Below are 15,447 nucleotides of genomic sequence, written 5' to 3'. Positions count from 1 at the left end.
TCATTGAAAAGGAGGCAGGACGCAGCCAGATGGCCGCCGACACTGTGTGTAATCAAAACAACACGGGTGGAGAGATTTATCTTCACATGATGACTCTGTTCTGAGCTCCATCTTAATCAAGAGAGGAACGTGCACAGAGTCCACCAACAAACAGTCATTTAGTCAATACTCACTCGTCACTGTCGCATTATGTTGCTGCTGGAACGAAAAGCCGCTGTTATTTATGTGATGTGCATTTTTGTGTCAGTGTGTGCTTCACAACAACACTTCACACAACCGACTTCACACAATCTATTTAAGAGGAATGTCTAATTTTAAAAAGGGCCAAAATCTTAATGTGAGAACCCTCATTTACTGGAAGACATAATGATCTTTATCATCGTTCTCTGATCCAAAAACCTTAATGACAGAAAATTACTTGTCCACACCAAACACAATAGACTGTTCGTCACAAACAGGTTGCAAATAACGTCACACTACACTAGAGAGCAGCTGCTAATAAACCTACTTTCAATCAAAAAATCAATGAATCGGAAAACAGAAATTGCTGATATTTTACTCTGAACCAAAATGTTGGGTGAACAACAATCTCTAAACCCACTGGCTGTTGTCTATCGACGATTCACTGTCTGGTTAGTAACTTGAGACATGAGAAAGGGAGACGACATCTAACGGCTTTTATCTGCATAAAAATGAAGGAGAAAAAAAAGAAGCTAAAACGGCGTCAGACAGGTAGAGCCAACCTCTTCAGCTCGCCACAAAGACTGTTTACCTGCACGTCACAGACTTAAAGATCATACGCAAATATTATTGTACAAATTACAGAATAAGTGCCACATTTGTCAGATTTTCATAGACAGATGAAAACATTGTGAAAAGCTCGATGATCAAGTAATGTTAGTTGGTGGCAGGGTTTCACGTCTGAGCTTATTTAATATATAATGTGGCTTAAATTTTTTATTGTACGCAAAATGTTTCCAGTGTTTCATCTTTAATGTCATCCAGCTGGTGTAAACACACAGACGGGCTGTATAAGAACAGTCACGATGGTCTATACAGCACGTCATCCACGCTTTACTCACACACCAGTGAAGTTTGAACAAGCAGATGTACAGATGTTATATAACAGAGTCACCTTCAGTATTTATAATAAACGTTCCTGTCACAAAGTGTATTCCGACGTTAACCTTTAATTTCCAGGTCGAGTGATGCTGTCAGGTAGTTTATTTTGTGCTGAACACTTCAGTGACCTTCCTCTCTACCTTGGGTATTCTGCTGGGAACAACAGCTTCACACATAAAGAGTTCATTCAGCATAAATATTTGCCTCAGGAAACAAACTAGCAAATCACTTTTTGCTTCTCTTTCCTCCGCAACGCTGCATCAAACCAGGAGAGTGAGCAGGTTTATCTGTGGCTGCAGATTTTGAATTACAATCCACCTGCAGGGAGGAAGTCTAAAAGAACAGTCAGTATAGTTATATGTCCTGAGTCTATATATATTAATCCAGGATAAACACTGTAGGTTGACCTTTGGTGTCACCACTAAGCCGAAGAAAGTGACCCTCTGTCCAAACGCTTGTATTTTGAGGCTAACTTATTCGGGGGAAAAACGGACAAAAACACAAAGTTAAAGATAGATCTGCATTTTTCTTTTACATAATCCTGTAGAGAAATTCTGATAATGTGACAGTCTTCAAGGAAAGCTTCTTAAGTAGGAGAGTTAACAATGTGAACAGCTTCAGTCACGGTTTCCACAACAGATACGACTAGTTAAAGGCTTTTGTGCAGTGAAGCTACGATAAAGAAAACTCCACTGAGGCTAATGTTAGCTAGATAGTTTTCCTATCCTACCTGGAGCGCCTGCCACAGTTTACACACTATACTGGGTCATTTTCAGAACTCTTTCAGTGATGATGTCATTAAAATAATCAATTCATAACCCCAACGCCTCTTTAGCTTGTGAATTACAGTGTATTAACCATGGCTGCCTGAACATCCATAACTGAAAAGCATGAACACCAATAAGGGCTGCTGGAAACGTAACTATTTAAAATCTCTCATTTCAAACTAAGACACTGCACTAACATTACTTATTCAAGACGACTTGAATATTCTCAACATTACAGAATCATACTCATAGTGTCAAACGTCAGACTAAACGCAGATAACAAGAAAAGTTAAAATCACCATTCACTTCTTTAACAACACTATAGTTCGCTTCCATCCATCATGACAACTGTAACCTGGTCAAGCAGAGCAGTGGGGTGACTCCATTCAAGCCTGAACATGAAGCTAACCTTAGTGGTGACTATGTTCACTGTTAGACCCACTTTATAAAATACTTCTCCTTCTCAAACACAAGTCAGCTTTCTCAAAGTAATGGAGGCCAAACACAGCTACTGTTTCTAGAACTACAACTAAACTGTACTAAGCGGCAAATTAAGCACTTAACTACATTTCAGCGAAGTAACTTATGTGATATAACATAATATAATACAATATAATGCCAAATGAAGCACCAACTGGCCTTTTTTCAGTCTGTAAGTTACTGTTGGCGCCACACAGAGGCAGCAACTGTTTATTTAGCATTTAAGCTAGCTAGCTAGCTAGCGTTGTTGTTGTCGTCGTTTCCTTCATACCTGTCACTTCTGCCTGGTCTTACCTTGTATCTCATCACCGACGGTCTTTTAATGAGCTTTTAACGACCTTGTAACAGGGGCCTGCTGAACCGAGTGTGCCGATTAACAAGCAGTCAAACGGCGGTTGAACACCTGAGCAGCCCCGGTCGTCTGCGGAGCCTCCGCTGTAAGCTAGCAGGTGAGCCCGCACAATCGTGACTCTGTCATCTAGTTCCGGTGCTGAACCCAGAACACCTCCACAAACTGCTTCTCAGGTGTTTGAGTGTCGTGACTGTCCGCTCAGGGAGGCTCTGATCGCTGCTCGCCTCCATTTTTACGTAGCAAAACAGCTTAAAATGACCGTTAGCGTGTTTACTAGAGAGGTCACTGGGGTCAAAGGTCAAGCTGGTGGTGACGTGTGAGAGCGCCCTCTGCTGGATGATAGGAGGAACTACAACCAGCAGCCTGATGCATTCAGACAGTCAGTGTTAATCTTCAGCTCTTTACACTGACTGCTAATGATCTGTCCCTGCTGTACTCACTTTATAAACACATCCTATTATCATCACTGCAACATTCAAATTAAAGTATAATTATCTCAGTTTTTATCATATTTTACTCACATGCCTGCATGAATTATAGTGGTGAGAAGGTCCAACTGCAAACCCACAAATATCAGAGACTCCAGGCTCGTGTTTGTCATCACCATTGATTTAAACTGACTCTATATTTATACTGATGTACTTTTATTATATTACAGTATATAAGCTTGTGACCCCACGTTCAGCCCTGATGGATAACACCACTCATGTTGACCCGACACTCACGGCCGTCAGCTCATCGGCTGCTGTCACTCACCACTAAAAGTGCAAACAGGATGACTCCACAGCTCCACGCATCTGCTTTCCTCCCGTCATACTTCTCCCCCTGTAAAGACAGACAGACAGACAGACAGACAGGTGAGACTCACACATCATCAACTCTAGTAGAAGTGTGTGTGTGCAACATTTATTCTGAGCCGCTGCACCAAACTTAATGTAAAAATTCACCCGTTTATGGAAATTCCTTAAATGTCGGAGCAGCAATTTGTGATGCAGCAGGAGTTACTTTAAGGATGAAGTGTTTGAATTTTTTTCTCTTTTCTGGTATGTTCGGTACATTAGTTCATCATCTGCAGCACCGCTGAGATCTGAGTGTGGACACCAGGGGAACTACTCGTCTACAACATTTACAATTTAAATATCAATTTACTCTCAGATTTACAGAAAAGTGTATTAACCGGTATGCGAAAGTTATACTTGAGTAGAAGTAAAGATATTGTGCTAAAATGAATCAAATATCAAGATTTGTTATTATTTTTCTGTTTATTATTTCAAATCTGATTGCCAATAAAATAAATGACTTTTTAAATGTGTTACTTTGGCTCTCATGCAGCATGAAACCTGCAAAGTAACTAGGAATCAAATAAATGCAGTGAGTAAAAAGTACAATATTTGCCTCCAGATGTAGTCGAGTGGAGGAATAAAGCTGCAGAAAATGGAAATAATTAATGTAGAAGTGCCTTAAAATTGTACTTAACTAGAGTAAATGTATTTGGTGACATTATGTCAGTGTCTTACCAAATAAATAGTAAAATGTTTGTCTAAAATGTGTTTAAAACATTCGACCAAATATAGATTGGATGAACATGCAGAGTCAGGATCTTTATGCGTGAGTGTGTATTTAAAAATACACAACTGTGCACGTTTGTCTGACTGATAAACATCTCTGATGAATTAAAAAATAAATCTACACTAAACAAACAATAAATGAGGAAGTCTTCAGCTGTGTTGTTTGAATTAGATACAGGAAAAGTTTGGTTTCCACTTGAAAACGAGGAAATGTGGAAACAAAATGGACAGAAACTGGCGGACTGCATGAGGAGCAGATGATCTTTAAAGTGTTTAAAGTGTGTGTGAGTTCGGTGGAGGTGGAGGAGGTTGGAGGAGGTGGAGGAGGTCCGGACCAGAGAGGCGAGTGCAGAGTGGAGAGTGGACGGAGCGGTGATGTAAGAGTCATTGTGGAGAGAGCCGGGCGGCCGCAGCTGCTTTTACTGTATGAAAGAGAGCGAGAGCACTTACCCTGATAACCTCTGGGCAGGCGTAGTGAGGAGATCTGTGAGAGAGGAGAAGAGCCAACATTACACAACATTACACAACATCACACAACATTACACATCATCACACACTCACACACTCACACATGTACGATGAGAGGATGAGGCAGCAGGTGAACTTCTCATACGACGCTCTCTGAGGAAACATGAACCAACTTTTATTTCCTGACGTGGCTTTTTTTCTTTCTTTTTTTTTATGGGCTAAGTGATTTTTACATAACATGAAATGGCCTCGATCCAAATCTGAGTGACGGCAGCTCATCCTGTTGGATAACATATGACGGCATCGCACAGTTTCCACCATGTGACACAACTTAAAGGCAAAAAAACAAAAGTGGGACGAGTTTCAGATCGTTGACTTAAAGCCCGGAACTAATTCTGGCTCCAGAAACCACTTTTACTTTACAGCTTCCGCTGAACATTCATAAATACATGTTGTACTGTTTTAATGTTTTTTTTAATATATATATTTTTCCTTCTGGCAGCTGATTGTTGCCTTATTTATCCATAAAGTATTAAAATGACAGTAATGTATGATACTATCACTAGAATTCTGCAATGCATGCTTCTTTCTGCATCTATGTTATTACATTTAATTGAATTTTCCCTAATAAATAGAATAAAATGAGTGAACTTCCAAACAGAATAAGAGAAGTAAGAGTAATAAAAGTAGCTGTAACATGTAAAAGCTGTCATGTACATCACGTCGGTTTCTTTTGATACTTTAAACACATTTTGTGAATAATATAAGTGTCAAACAGGACTTTTATTGGTAATGAGTGTTTCTCTGCTGCAGGACTGTTTGTCTGTTCCACTCAGTCGACTTTCAGACATCTGCTGATATATTGTGTTACAGCACAGAAATGGATTAAAGAAAATGAATTACTGAAATAGCTTAATAGAAAATCTATTAAAATTAGTATTGATTGTTGTGTTGTCAGGTTTACCTAATTAGTCTAAGAGCGAGCAAATCTTATCTTAACAAGGAGACGAAGCGCACAAACCACAGAGCATAAAGTCACAAGTTTTAAGATGCGAATGTGCAGCGAGCAGTTTTACGTCAAGAAAATGTGAAGTGACTGATGAAGCCAGCGGAGAGAAGTTAAAGGGGCTCTATGGAACTATTCTTTAGTATTTTACTTGTATGAATCACTTTTATATTGTTCATATCTCTTGCTTGTCTACACAAGGACGATCTGTTGAAGGAGTCTAACACCGCTGGACTGTAGGTTTCTTTTTGAGGGACTCTGATTTTAATGTTAGTTTGAAAATGGAGTCCGTTAACATAAACTAACGACCGGCTTCCAGCACAACACAGAAATCCCACAGATTCCCTTTAAAGCTGGAGTAATGTTTGATCTATGAACTGAAACAACTAGTTTGGTCCTTGAAGTCAAACAGAAGCAACACTTCAGATGATCGCTGAGTTGTTCTGTTGGCCTGAAGTCTGCAGTCTGACTTCACGGCGGTAATGAAGGCGGAGAATGAGGACTGTGGTTAAAGAGAATCCCGACTGGAGCTTCGGTCGTACAGTTAAAACATGCAGCTGATTCTTCTGCACACACTGAGCAGACTCACAGATCTGTGCTCAACACTCGTCTGCTCGCCCTCTGCCTGGATTCATCACAGCAAATGAAGCAGAGAGCGCGACACTTATAACGGCGCTTCCTCCAAACACGCAGAGTAAACACACTCCATCCTCGGCAGCGTCACACCTCATTATGTTAATGTATGTAAAGCCAGTCGATGTGAACTATTCAAACACGCTGCTGTCAGAATATCAGAAGATGCTAACTGAGAGCTCATTACAGCAGAGCCAGCGCTCATCCCTGCTGCTGCAGGCGACGTGTCCGAAAGTGACATTTAATAAATTCCATTAACGTCACATGAAGAGTCATCTGACTGGTTACTCAACGCCAGATATTTACAGGATCCATCAGAGGCTCTTCATAAACACTGTGTGCATCAGAGCCATGTGTCAGATGGACACAGCGGCGCTCTGACGTACTGTGGAGCTCTCAGGACGTCTCTGCACGTGGAGATGTTGGTTTTCAGGTCTTGCATTTAGCTGAAACTGGGCTTAACGTGATCCTGACGAGGGCAGGATGAGCCCAGGATCAGTGCACACAGATCCAACAGACAGATAACTGAACACGGGCAGCAGCGTCTGTGTTGTCTGAATCATAATAAAGACGGATGAGTAACTGTAAGCAGAACATTTGGCTCAGTCACTCCTTCTCTTCTCTCTTCCTGTGTGCAGCTCTGAGGAGCTGGAGGACTCGTCTTCAGCTCTTCCACATCACCGACTCCATACAACACTTGTTGGCCCGCGGTGAGCTGTGGTGAGCGGGACACATCGGCCCGGCACGAATCCTGCAGAGCTTTGTAAAGACTGAGAGACAAACAACCAGGAGCCACTGAAAGGATTTCTTTCAGAGCATCAGTGTCTTTACACAGCAGCTCACTAAAGGTCCGGACTTCTACAGCTCCACTAATGAACCGTTTCATTAACAACAGATTAAATGTTGAAGGTGAGAGGTTGTTTTTACCAGGAAATCCACAGTGAATTCTGACCAAATCACCCGAGCTTAGCCTCTAATTTAAGCACATCTGGACCGACTGTACACGCAGGAAGTTAGCATCAACGATAAAAAAGATTATTATTTTGCTCATTAAGTTGGTTTGTGATATATTTTAACATATTCATATTTTAGTAATCCTATGCAGACCTTTAGTCATGAATATAGCAATAATTGTTTCTGTTAATGTCTGAGATTCTTTCAGATTATTATATTTTAAAGTCTTCTGTATGTCGTAAACAAACATTAATGTTGGCAGCTGATGTACTTTTCCTCTTTGTCTGCCCAGTTAATGTTTAATATATCTTTAACAACGTATTTGACAACACTGGCCTCACACCTGAAATCAGCTTCTCTCTCGAGATGTTCGTCCGTATTTATGGACACAAAAACTGTGGAAAGGTGGCGCAAATATCTGACTTCTAATTCATCAGGTGGACACAAACACAACCTTTAATGGATTATAATGTCGCTCTTTTCTTTATTCCCTTAAGATTCTTTCAGAACAGTTGCAGACACACAGAATCTGTTGTTCTTGTAATGATCCAACTCAATAAACCTCGTTCTCTGTAGCAATGAGAGAATCCTGTTCAGGAAGCCGAACGCTGTTAATAATAATAATGCATAATAATAATAATGAGGATTTACTCAACAAGACATGATTTATCCAGAGTAACGAGTGTTGCTTCATCTGAATAACACGGCGCAGAGAGAAAGACTTTGTGTCATCACTTTTCTTCAGGACTTTATTATCCAGACATGAACTGTCTGAACAGCTTCTCAGCTTTGTCATCACAAAGACACGATGAATAAGGGATAAAAAAGAAAATCAAACCAGGTTGAAAGAGGACACGGTCACTCACCCACAGCTGGTCTCCAGCAGACTGTCCCCGACCTGCAGAGACGCCATGCCGAAGTCTGCTATCCTGATGTTGTTCTTCTCGTCTAACAACAAGTTCTCCGGCTTCAAATCTCTGTGGCTGCAGGACGACAGGACAGGAAACAGAAGAGAGAGACCGGCATCATGATCTGAGGTTAGAACTGATGAAACAACGACCGTCTTTAAACCCCGAGTTCTCAGATGACAGATTACTTCACACTTCTAGATAACGAGCCTCACTTGTGTCCCATCCACTGTCACCGAGGCGATCTGTTTCTGTACTTTAGTTTCTGTCTGAACCTTGGGACCGTTTCACTTTAGCTTTGACTTCCATAAAACATAATAAGTGAATCCAGCAGCTCCTGACATCTGTGGGCACTTTGCTTTTATGGCTCGACCTCTGGAGGGAGTGTGGGCGAAACAATTAGTCTTGAAAGACTTCAGACATCGAGTATTTTCTCTGTGGTTAATACTTCCTTATTGCAGTTCAACTATCAAGAAAGGAGGTCCGAGTCAGAATCAGAACTACCCTTTTACTCATGATGATTGAGGGAAACGAAACCAGTAGATAAGAGCTCGACTTCAGTCGCGTGTTTCTTTGGTTGATCCGGGAAACTCGGCACAGAATAAATCTGGTTTTCAAAGCTAAACACTTGATGTCTAATGCCGAGAGTCAGGCGGAGCGTCTTTGATGTGCGGTTGCTCTTAGATACACAGTGTTAAAGCCGTGTGGAGGAACTAAAGGTGCTCCCGGAGATGAAAAGAGATGAAGAGGAGCTGGACGATCTGAAGTCGCCCCCGGCAACAGCTGATGAGGAGAGGAGAGGCTGAGGAGGATCAGGAGCCAACCTGTTGTTCAGTCATCTCAACTCCCTGCTGCCTTGAAGTGAGGAATATTTTGATCATTTCTCTTTATACTGAATTAGTTTAAACAAATATAAGTTGATGGAAACACAGCATCTCACTGTATTCTCTCCCTGTGTGTCTGATTAAACAGTGCTGCAGATTTTAATACCTGCGTTCCCACAAATTGGATTTCAGATGCAGCTTCCTGTGTTGCAGCGGTCGTCGCTCAGCAGCCATAAATCACGAGCAGCAGCTATTTGTGTAAATTTGCATCCCCACGCCCATAATTCAGACGGGAACACACTGAAATACATATTTTATGAGCCTGCACATTTTCAGTTGTGACGACTTCTTTCCATTTTACCTGCACACAAAAAAAAAGACTGTTAAATGTCCAACAGAACCTCCCAAACCTCAAGTGTAAAGGTAACACACCATATAGAGTGGCTGTGGCAGAAGTCCAGGGCGGAGATGATCTGTCTGAAGAACTTTCTGGCCTCTTTAGGTGTTAACCGGCCCTTCTTCACCAGGTAGTCGAACAGCTCTCCTCCGGACACGTGCTCTAGCACCAGATACCTGCACAGGAAGAGAGAGAGAGGTCAGAAATCTTTACGTCGACCAGCATGAGCAGCAACACGCACTAAAGCTCTGGAGAAAGTGTCCTGAAATGAACACAGACTTCAGGTACGTCTCACCTGTGAGTCCACACAGACAGTAAACATCCTCAAAGCCTCTGTTTAATTTGTCCTCACACTGAGAGAGGCATTAATGAAATAATTGAGTCGTTCGTTGCAGAGTATTTGCCTCTGACGTGTTGAAGTCACCTCAGTACACCGATGCAGAATGTAAATCCTTGAGAAAATCCCCGACCCGTGTTGGTTTGTGTGCTCGTGGTTTATAATGTTTTATCTCTCTCCTCCGTTCATTCGTCTGGGAGACATCTCTGATCCTCGGCCTCCTCCTGCAGCCCGCCGTCCCCACGGACTGATTTATTAGCAGATTAAGGGATCTGCTCAAGCGTTTCCCCGTCGGCGCTATTTAAATTAGAAACGCGTTCGCTTGTGATTTGTGAGTGTGAAATCTTTCTCCCGCAAACTGTTTGCATCCACGATGACCATCCGTCGCTGTCCTCGCAACATTAAGAAAACAAATCCCCGCTCCGTTCCACGGCGGAGCGTTTATCAATTATTGAACAGCGCATTAAGTCGTGCCACTGGAGCACGGCCGCCACATGCAGTAGATTAATGTATACAACAGAACAGGGATATACATTAAGGCTGCACAGTCAGAGGGGGCGGGGGGGTTAAAGTGAGGGGAGCCAATAAAATATTGAACACTTCAATAAAATCCAGAGCTCGAACTGCTGCGTGCAGCGAGAGTGATGGAGAGACCCGCCGACAGCAGAGCGTCATTCAGAGGTCGGCTCTAATCTTCAGATCTGATCAATGTTGTTTTCCTGGAGACTGAAATCTGAATTCTTCTCATATTCAGTCAAAAGAAAATACAGTTTGTGACGTCTCTCGTGTTTTAATACATTTGTGGAAACAGCCTGAAGCTTCCAGCAGGTCGGATCGACTGAACAGACCAGAAACGTTGATACGAGACACATCGTGTTAGTACCCAGCATGCATCAGCTACTTCACAACACAGTTCACTCTGACTACTGGAGTTAGCTTAGCTTGCTAGCATTAAAGTGAAACTCTCGCCGAAATGCAATTTGAGTCAAACTTTCGCGTTCGAGGCGCGCTAAAAGAAGCACTTTTAAGATTTACCGTATTTTTGTTTTCGGGCGCTACAGGCACTTTTAAGATAGCATCAAAATCGCTATTTTTAAAACACTAAGAAGCCTCGACACAACATGACTGTCCTCCAGGTTACGTCACATTCTGAGATCGACACTTCTCCACTGGCAGGACGGCGGCGAGCGGAACAAGCTACTGCTAACGTGAGTTGTTCAAAAAGCTTCTTTTTAGTAACTCTGTGTACACAAACAATGTTCTCAATGCTCGTGTTCATGTGTAGAGACCCTGGTGATACTACCAGCAAAGTTTCATGTTGTGTCGAGACTTCTTACTGTTTTAAACAGAGAGATTTTGATGCTATCGTAAAAGTGCCCGTAGCACTCCCATTGAAAATGAGTTTGACCCGAAAATGAAAATACGGTTAATCTTAAAAGTGCCTCTTTCATCGTGATTATGCTTTTACATGAAGGTTTGACTCATATACAATCACAAAAAAAAGTCTAGGTTGCATTTTGGCGAGAGTTTCACTTTAACACTGAGTAGATGCTCTCTTTGTATTTTTCTGTAAACTTTTGACTTTCCTTCATCTGAACACAAATATCTGAACGTTCTCCTCCTCACATTTCCAAAACAGACTCGTTACTTTAGTTTAAATTATTCTAGGTGTCTTGTGAATCATTTAAAACACATTCTCTGCCTGATATATTTTGTGTGTTTGAACGCTGATCACAGCCTGGAGGTTTGGCAGAGTTTGTATATAACTGCAGCTGTCCTGTAACATATTTCCTTTCCTCATATTTCTCTCTACAGAGAATTAAATCTGTTTGAGACCGACAGCAATTAAAAATAAATAAACTTGTGTGTTGAATGTTAAATTAAGGGCGTGATGATGCAGCAGCCCTCGTCTCCTAAATGTGTTTATCTATCATAATCTTTTCTTTCAAATTGAAGAGGAAGTTGTTTTAATTATTGTATCCGTCAGCTGGCAGCACTTGATTAATGTCAGGGCAAGATTATGGTCTGTATTAAGAAAAGTCAGTAATGAAAAGAGTTTTAATTATCGTTTCACTTGAATCTCTGACTGACCTTAACTCAAGTGCTTCTAATGCCAAAACTGAAGCAGTATTAATATTAATAAATCCAGATATCTACATGTCAGAATGTTTTTACTTCCTGATATCAGCATTAGCACACCGACACTAACAATCTATCATACAAACACATGATTATCAGGTCGGGTCGGACAGATATACTTACAGGTATTTCTTATTTTCGTAGACGTCATGCAGCTTTAAAACGTGGGGATGCTCTATGAGTTTCAGGATGGCTATCTCCCGCTCCACCTGGAGAGAAACACAGAAAAAAAGAAAATGAGTTTCAGCACCGAGACACAAAAGAGTTCATCTTGATTTACAGCCAACGCGACACACACAGTCTGAAGTTCAGTCGACCGCGTCTACGTAGAAAACCTGAAGGTCTGTGTTTCAAAGAGAGCAGCAGACCAACAACATCATCACTTTCCTTTCATGTGATTTGTTGACAAGAAGGAAAATATAATAAAAATAACTCCAAACTGATGTGGCAACAGATCCTGATCTCCTGTCACAACAGGATGACATCACTGTTACCTGCAGGCTCCGTCAGGCTGCAGGTGAGCGTCATGATACGGAGACTAAAGTGTCTGGACGTACAGATGCTGCCTGCAGCTGTTTCACTGCTAACCTGCCTGCTGCGCTCTGGATTTACTGCCAGTTGGCACCTCAGCCGGCCGCAGGGTGAACCGAGTTTAGACCCCATCAGTCAGACGTGTTGTTAAACTGCACCTCTGAGATCGCTTTGTCTGCTGTGGTTTTGTAATTCCTGTGGATAAAAAGGCCACAGCGACACAATGGTGACGTCAAATCAGGTTATTTCAAGCACAAAGATTCAACCACAGAGTCTGAAAATGTTCCAGGCTCCGAATCAAAGACGCAAAGCCAGAGTTCATATTCTGCACAAAGCCAGGAGGGAAGATGATTATTATTTTCAGCCCTGAACATTTCTCTATGAACGTGATGCATCGTATCTCAAAATGCCACCAGTTTTTAAAACCTGCAGTCGCAAACAAGTTTGTTTTTGGTTCATTGTGCATCACGTTCTACATCACACTGAGATATAGAAGAAAGCATTATGGATGGACTGCCAGCTCTGATGTGATGATGATGATGATGATGATGATGATGATGACACTCTTCTTCATGATCTTTAGGCGGTGGAGGAAACGAAACCACCAGGCTGGAAAAACTGATAAATAAAATACACCTGATGAGTAAACTATACAGAGAACCAGCCGGCCGAGGACGACTGATTCTTGTCTTATCGTTCTGCAATTTTATATTTGATCCGAGGTTGACCTGTTGAGTGTTTCCCATTAAACCACCAAGCCATGATGAATGCATTTCTTTTAATTACCTGACAAATTTCAAGTTTGCATGTTGTGTTCGACACCGAGTTTGTTGAGAATCGTCGCAGACTGTGCAGCTGTGTGGAACACAAGTGGCCACAAACTCTACGAGGCAACTTTAAATCCAATTCTTCTAAGTTTTGCGTTGATATTTCTTCAGAAAACACTTGAATTGAATAAATAAGTTTAACTTACAGAAATGTATTAAATGAGAAAAACCTTTTGTAGAAACTCAAGAAAAGAACAAGACAGCAAACATGTTTTATTTTGTTTAGTGAGGTTTGGATGTGAAAACTGAACATCTGTTGAGTTCAGATCAGCTGGACTGCTGCTCTCTTAAACTGTTTCAAGTTCAGACAGACAAATGTGGACCGAGCCGAACTCGTTCTCTTCCAGGATGTTCCCGTGTTTCGTTGTCTGGTAACTAAAGTTTGATGGTTATGTTAAGGAAACTCTCACTTACACTGACTTTAAGAGAAGATGGAAGAGTTTCCAGCAGTTTCACAGTTCATCACAGGAGCAAAGATGATTCTGACAGAACCAGAGAAACGTTGACAGATGTGGAAGAGATCTACACAGCTGTACAGTTTGCTGTGAGTCGTCTTTAAAACATAACAGCTCTTAAATCTATATTTCTAAAACTCTTCCGTGCACACGTCACTGCAGCTGCCCGCGTTGACTTCATCATTGATGATCACGACGAAACCCAACAACAACCAAAAAAACAAATCAGACTGAATTTGTTTCAAAGCTGAACTGATGAAGTGAAGTGAAACAGAAGTTGAGCCAAAGCATCAGGCTCAAGAAAACGTATGTGTTATCTAAATATATGAAGAAGAAGAAGATTAAATCCAAACTACTGACGTTTCCGCCACAGAAGCCACTTCATCGACATCAGCTTGTTGAAGATGTCGGATCGGTTCTACACGTTTAAACTGAGAGAATCGATGAGGCGAACACTGTGTTGGCGTCAGAGGGGATCTATACCACAGCTGATCAAACTGATCCTTCGCTGATACATCCCATTGATTTCAGATTCTCATCACTGCTGGGCTTTAAGCTGCCCAACACACAATCACCATCGCTCATCTGTCAATCATCGGCCTCCGATCGCTCACCCGGGCCTCGCGGCTCTGAGTCGTCCTCGGGTGTCCCCGCTCGCCGCTGATGTGACGGGTCAAGCGCGGGACAGAAGACACCACGAACATTTCATTTCCATCAAAGACGCCTGTCTTCAAAGCTCTGTCATGGCCGGTGATGGCGGCTGGCAGCTGATAAATAATGAAAGAATTCCCTTTAATCTTTGGCCCGGCAGCTTCCCAGACCGGGTCTGTCACACCGACTTCTCCCTCCATCTCTCTCATCTCACAACTCTTCTCCCGGAGACGAAGAGGTCGAAGAGTCCGGAGAGAAACGTTCATATCGAATGTTTACTACAAATCTCTGAAGACTGAGGATGATGGAACAGCTTCGATATGCTGATCTGAGCCTGAAACTGAGGTGAGATATTCACCTGCTGCAGTGACGTACAGGTGTGCCCTGTGACATCACTGGTGGGTGTGGTTACAGGTGGACAGCAGAGTTCACAGAGTCGTCTCCGGACTTTTAATTCATCGTCTTTACTTTATTTTCATCTGGTTCTGAAGTTCTTTCTTTTTCGTTCTATGCTGAATTATATGTTGTTTGTTTTAAAGGAGCAATACGTAAAAATATTAGTTAAAACATTCAGAAATTAACCAGATTCATCGACAGAATGTGAACGTCTAGCCTCACTTGATGTCAGGAAACAACTATTTGCTATAGATGGAGGAGCCGACTCTCTTCTGAACCGCTGGACCGCCTGATTTATAGACCCAGTGAGCAGGGTTCTGTGTGTTCTGACTTACGAACAAACAGAACCCTTTTGAGGACAAACACCAGAGTCAAGAACTGAAAACAGGTCTAACTAACCTTCAACACTTTACGAGTAGAAGTGGGAAAAGTGCAGACTCATTTCATCCTGATTCATCAGTTTTAACCCGACCTAGAAGACACTCGCACCCCGACTCTAATGAAGTACAGCAGCCAACAGTGTGTCCTCTGGTTCTGACCCGACTCTAACACTACAGCATTAAGCCGTAGTCTCCCAGGTGTGACACTTTCCCACCGGCAGGTGAACACAGTGACTCATGTCTGCTGCAGGT

General features: G+C 42.0%; 1 protein-coding gene and 1 long non-coding RNA gene across 15 annotated transcripts in view; one reads left to right on the top strand and one right to left on the bottom strand.

The window, feature by feature from the left end:
• Positions 1-15,447, bottom strand: part of LOC115580514 (serine/threonine-protein kinase BRSK2-like) — a 208,374-nt gene that overhangs the window by 31,356 nt on the left and 161,571 nt on the right. For 13 of the 14 annotated variants that reach the window (XM_030414979.1, XM_030414980.1, XM_030414982.1 and 10 more), the window contains exons 3-7: positions 12,079-12,164; positions 9,515-9,655; positions 8,217-8,333; positions 4,740-4,773; positions 3,478-3,546 (exon numbers count right to left, since the gene is read on the bottom strand). In XM_030414979.1, the coding sequence (XP_030270839.1) occupies positions 3,478-3,546; positions 4,740-4,773; positions 8,217-8,333; positions 9,515-9,655; positions 12,079-12,164 (447 nt within the window). Of the gene's footprint in view, positions 1-2,663; positions 3,020-3,477; positions 3,547-4,739; positions 4,774-8,216; positions 8,334-9,514; positions 9,656-12,078; positions 12,165-15,447 lie in introns of those variants that run through there. The other variant, XM_030414993.1, reaches the window with a different exon arrangement.
• LOC115580517 (uncharacterized) lies at positions 2,647-3,905 on the top strand. Its single transcript, XR_003983868.1, has 3 exons — positions 2,647-2,818; positions 3,380-3,578; positions 3,783-3,905. It is a non-coding gene; the product is annotated as an uncharacterized LOC115580517 (long non-coding RNA).

This window comes from Sparus aurata, chromosome 4, assembly GCF_900880675.1.
Source record: "Sparus aurata chromosome 4, fSpaAur1.1, whole genome shotgun sequence".
Taxonomy (NCBI): Eukaryota; Metazoa; Chordata; class Actinopteri; order Spariformes; family Sparidae; genus Sparus; species Sparus aurata.
Note: the sequence above shows the minus strand (reverse complement) of the source record. Positions and strands in the feature narration are given on the sequence as shown.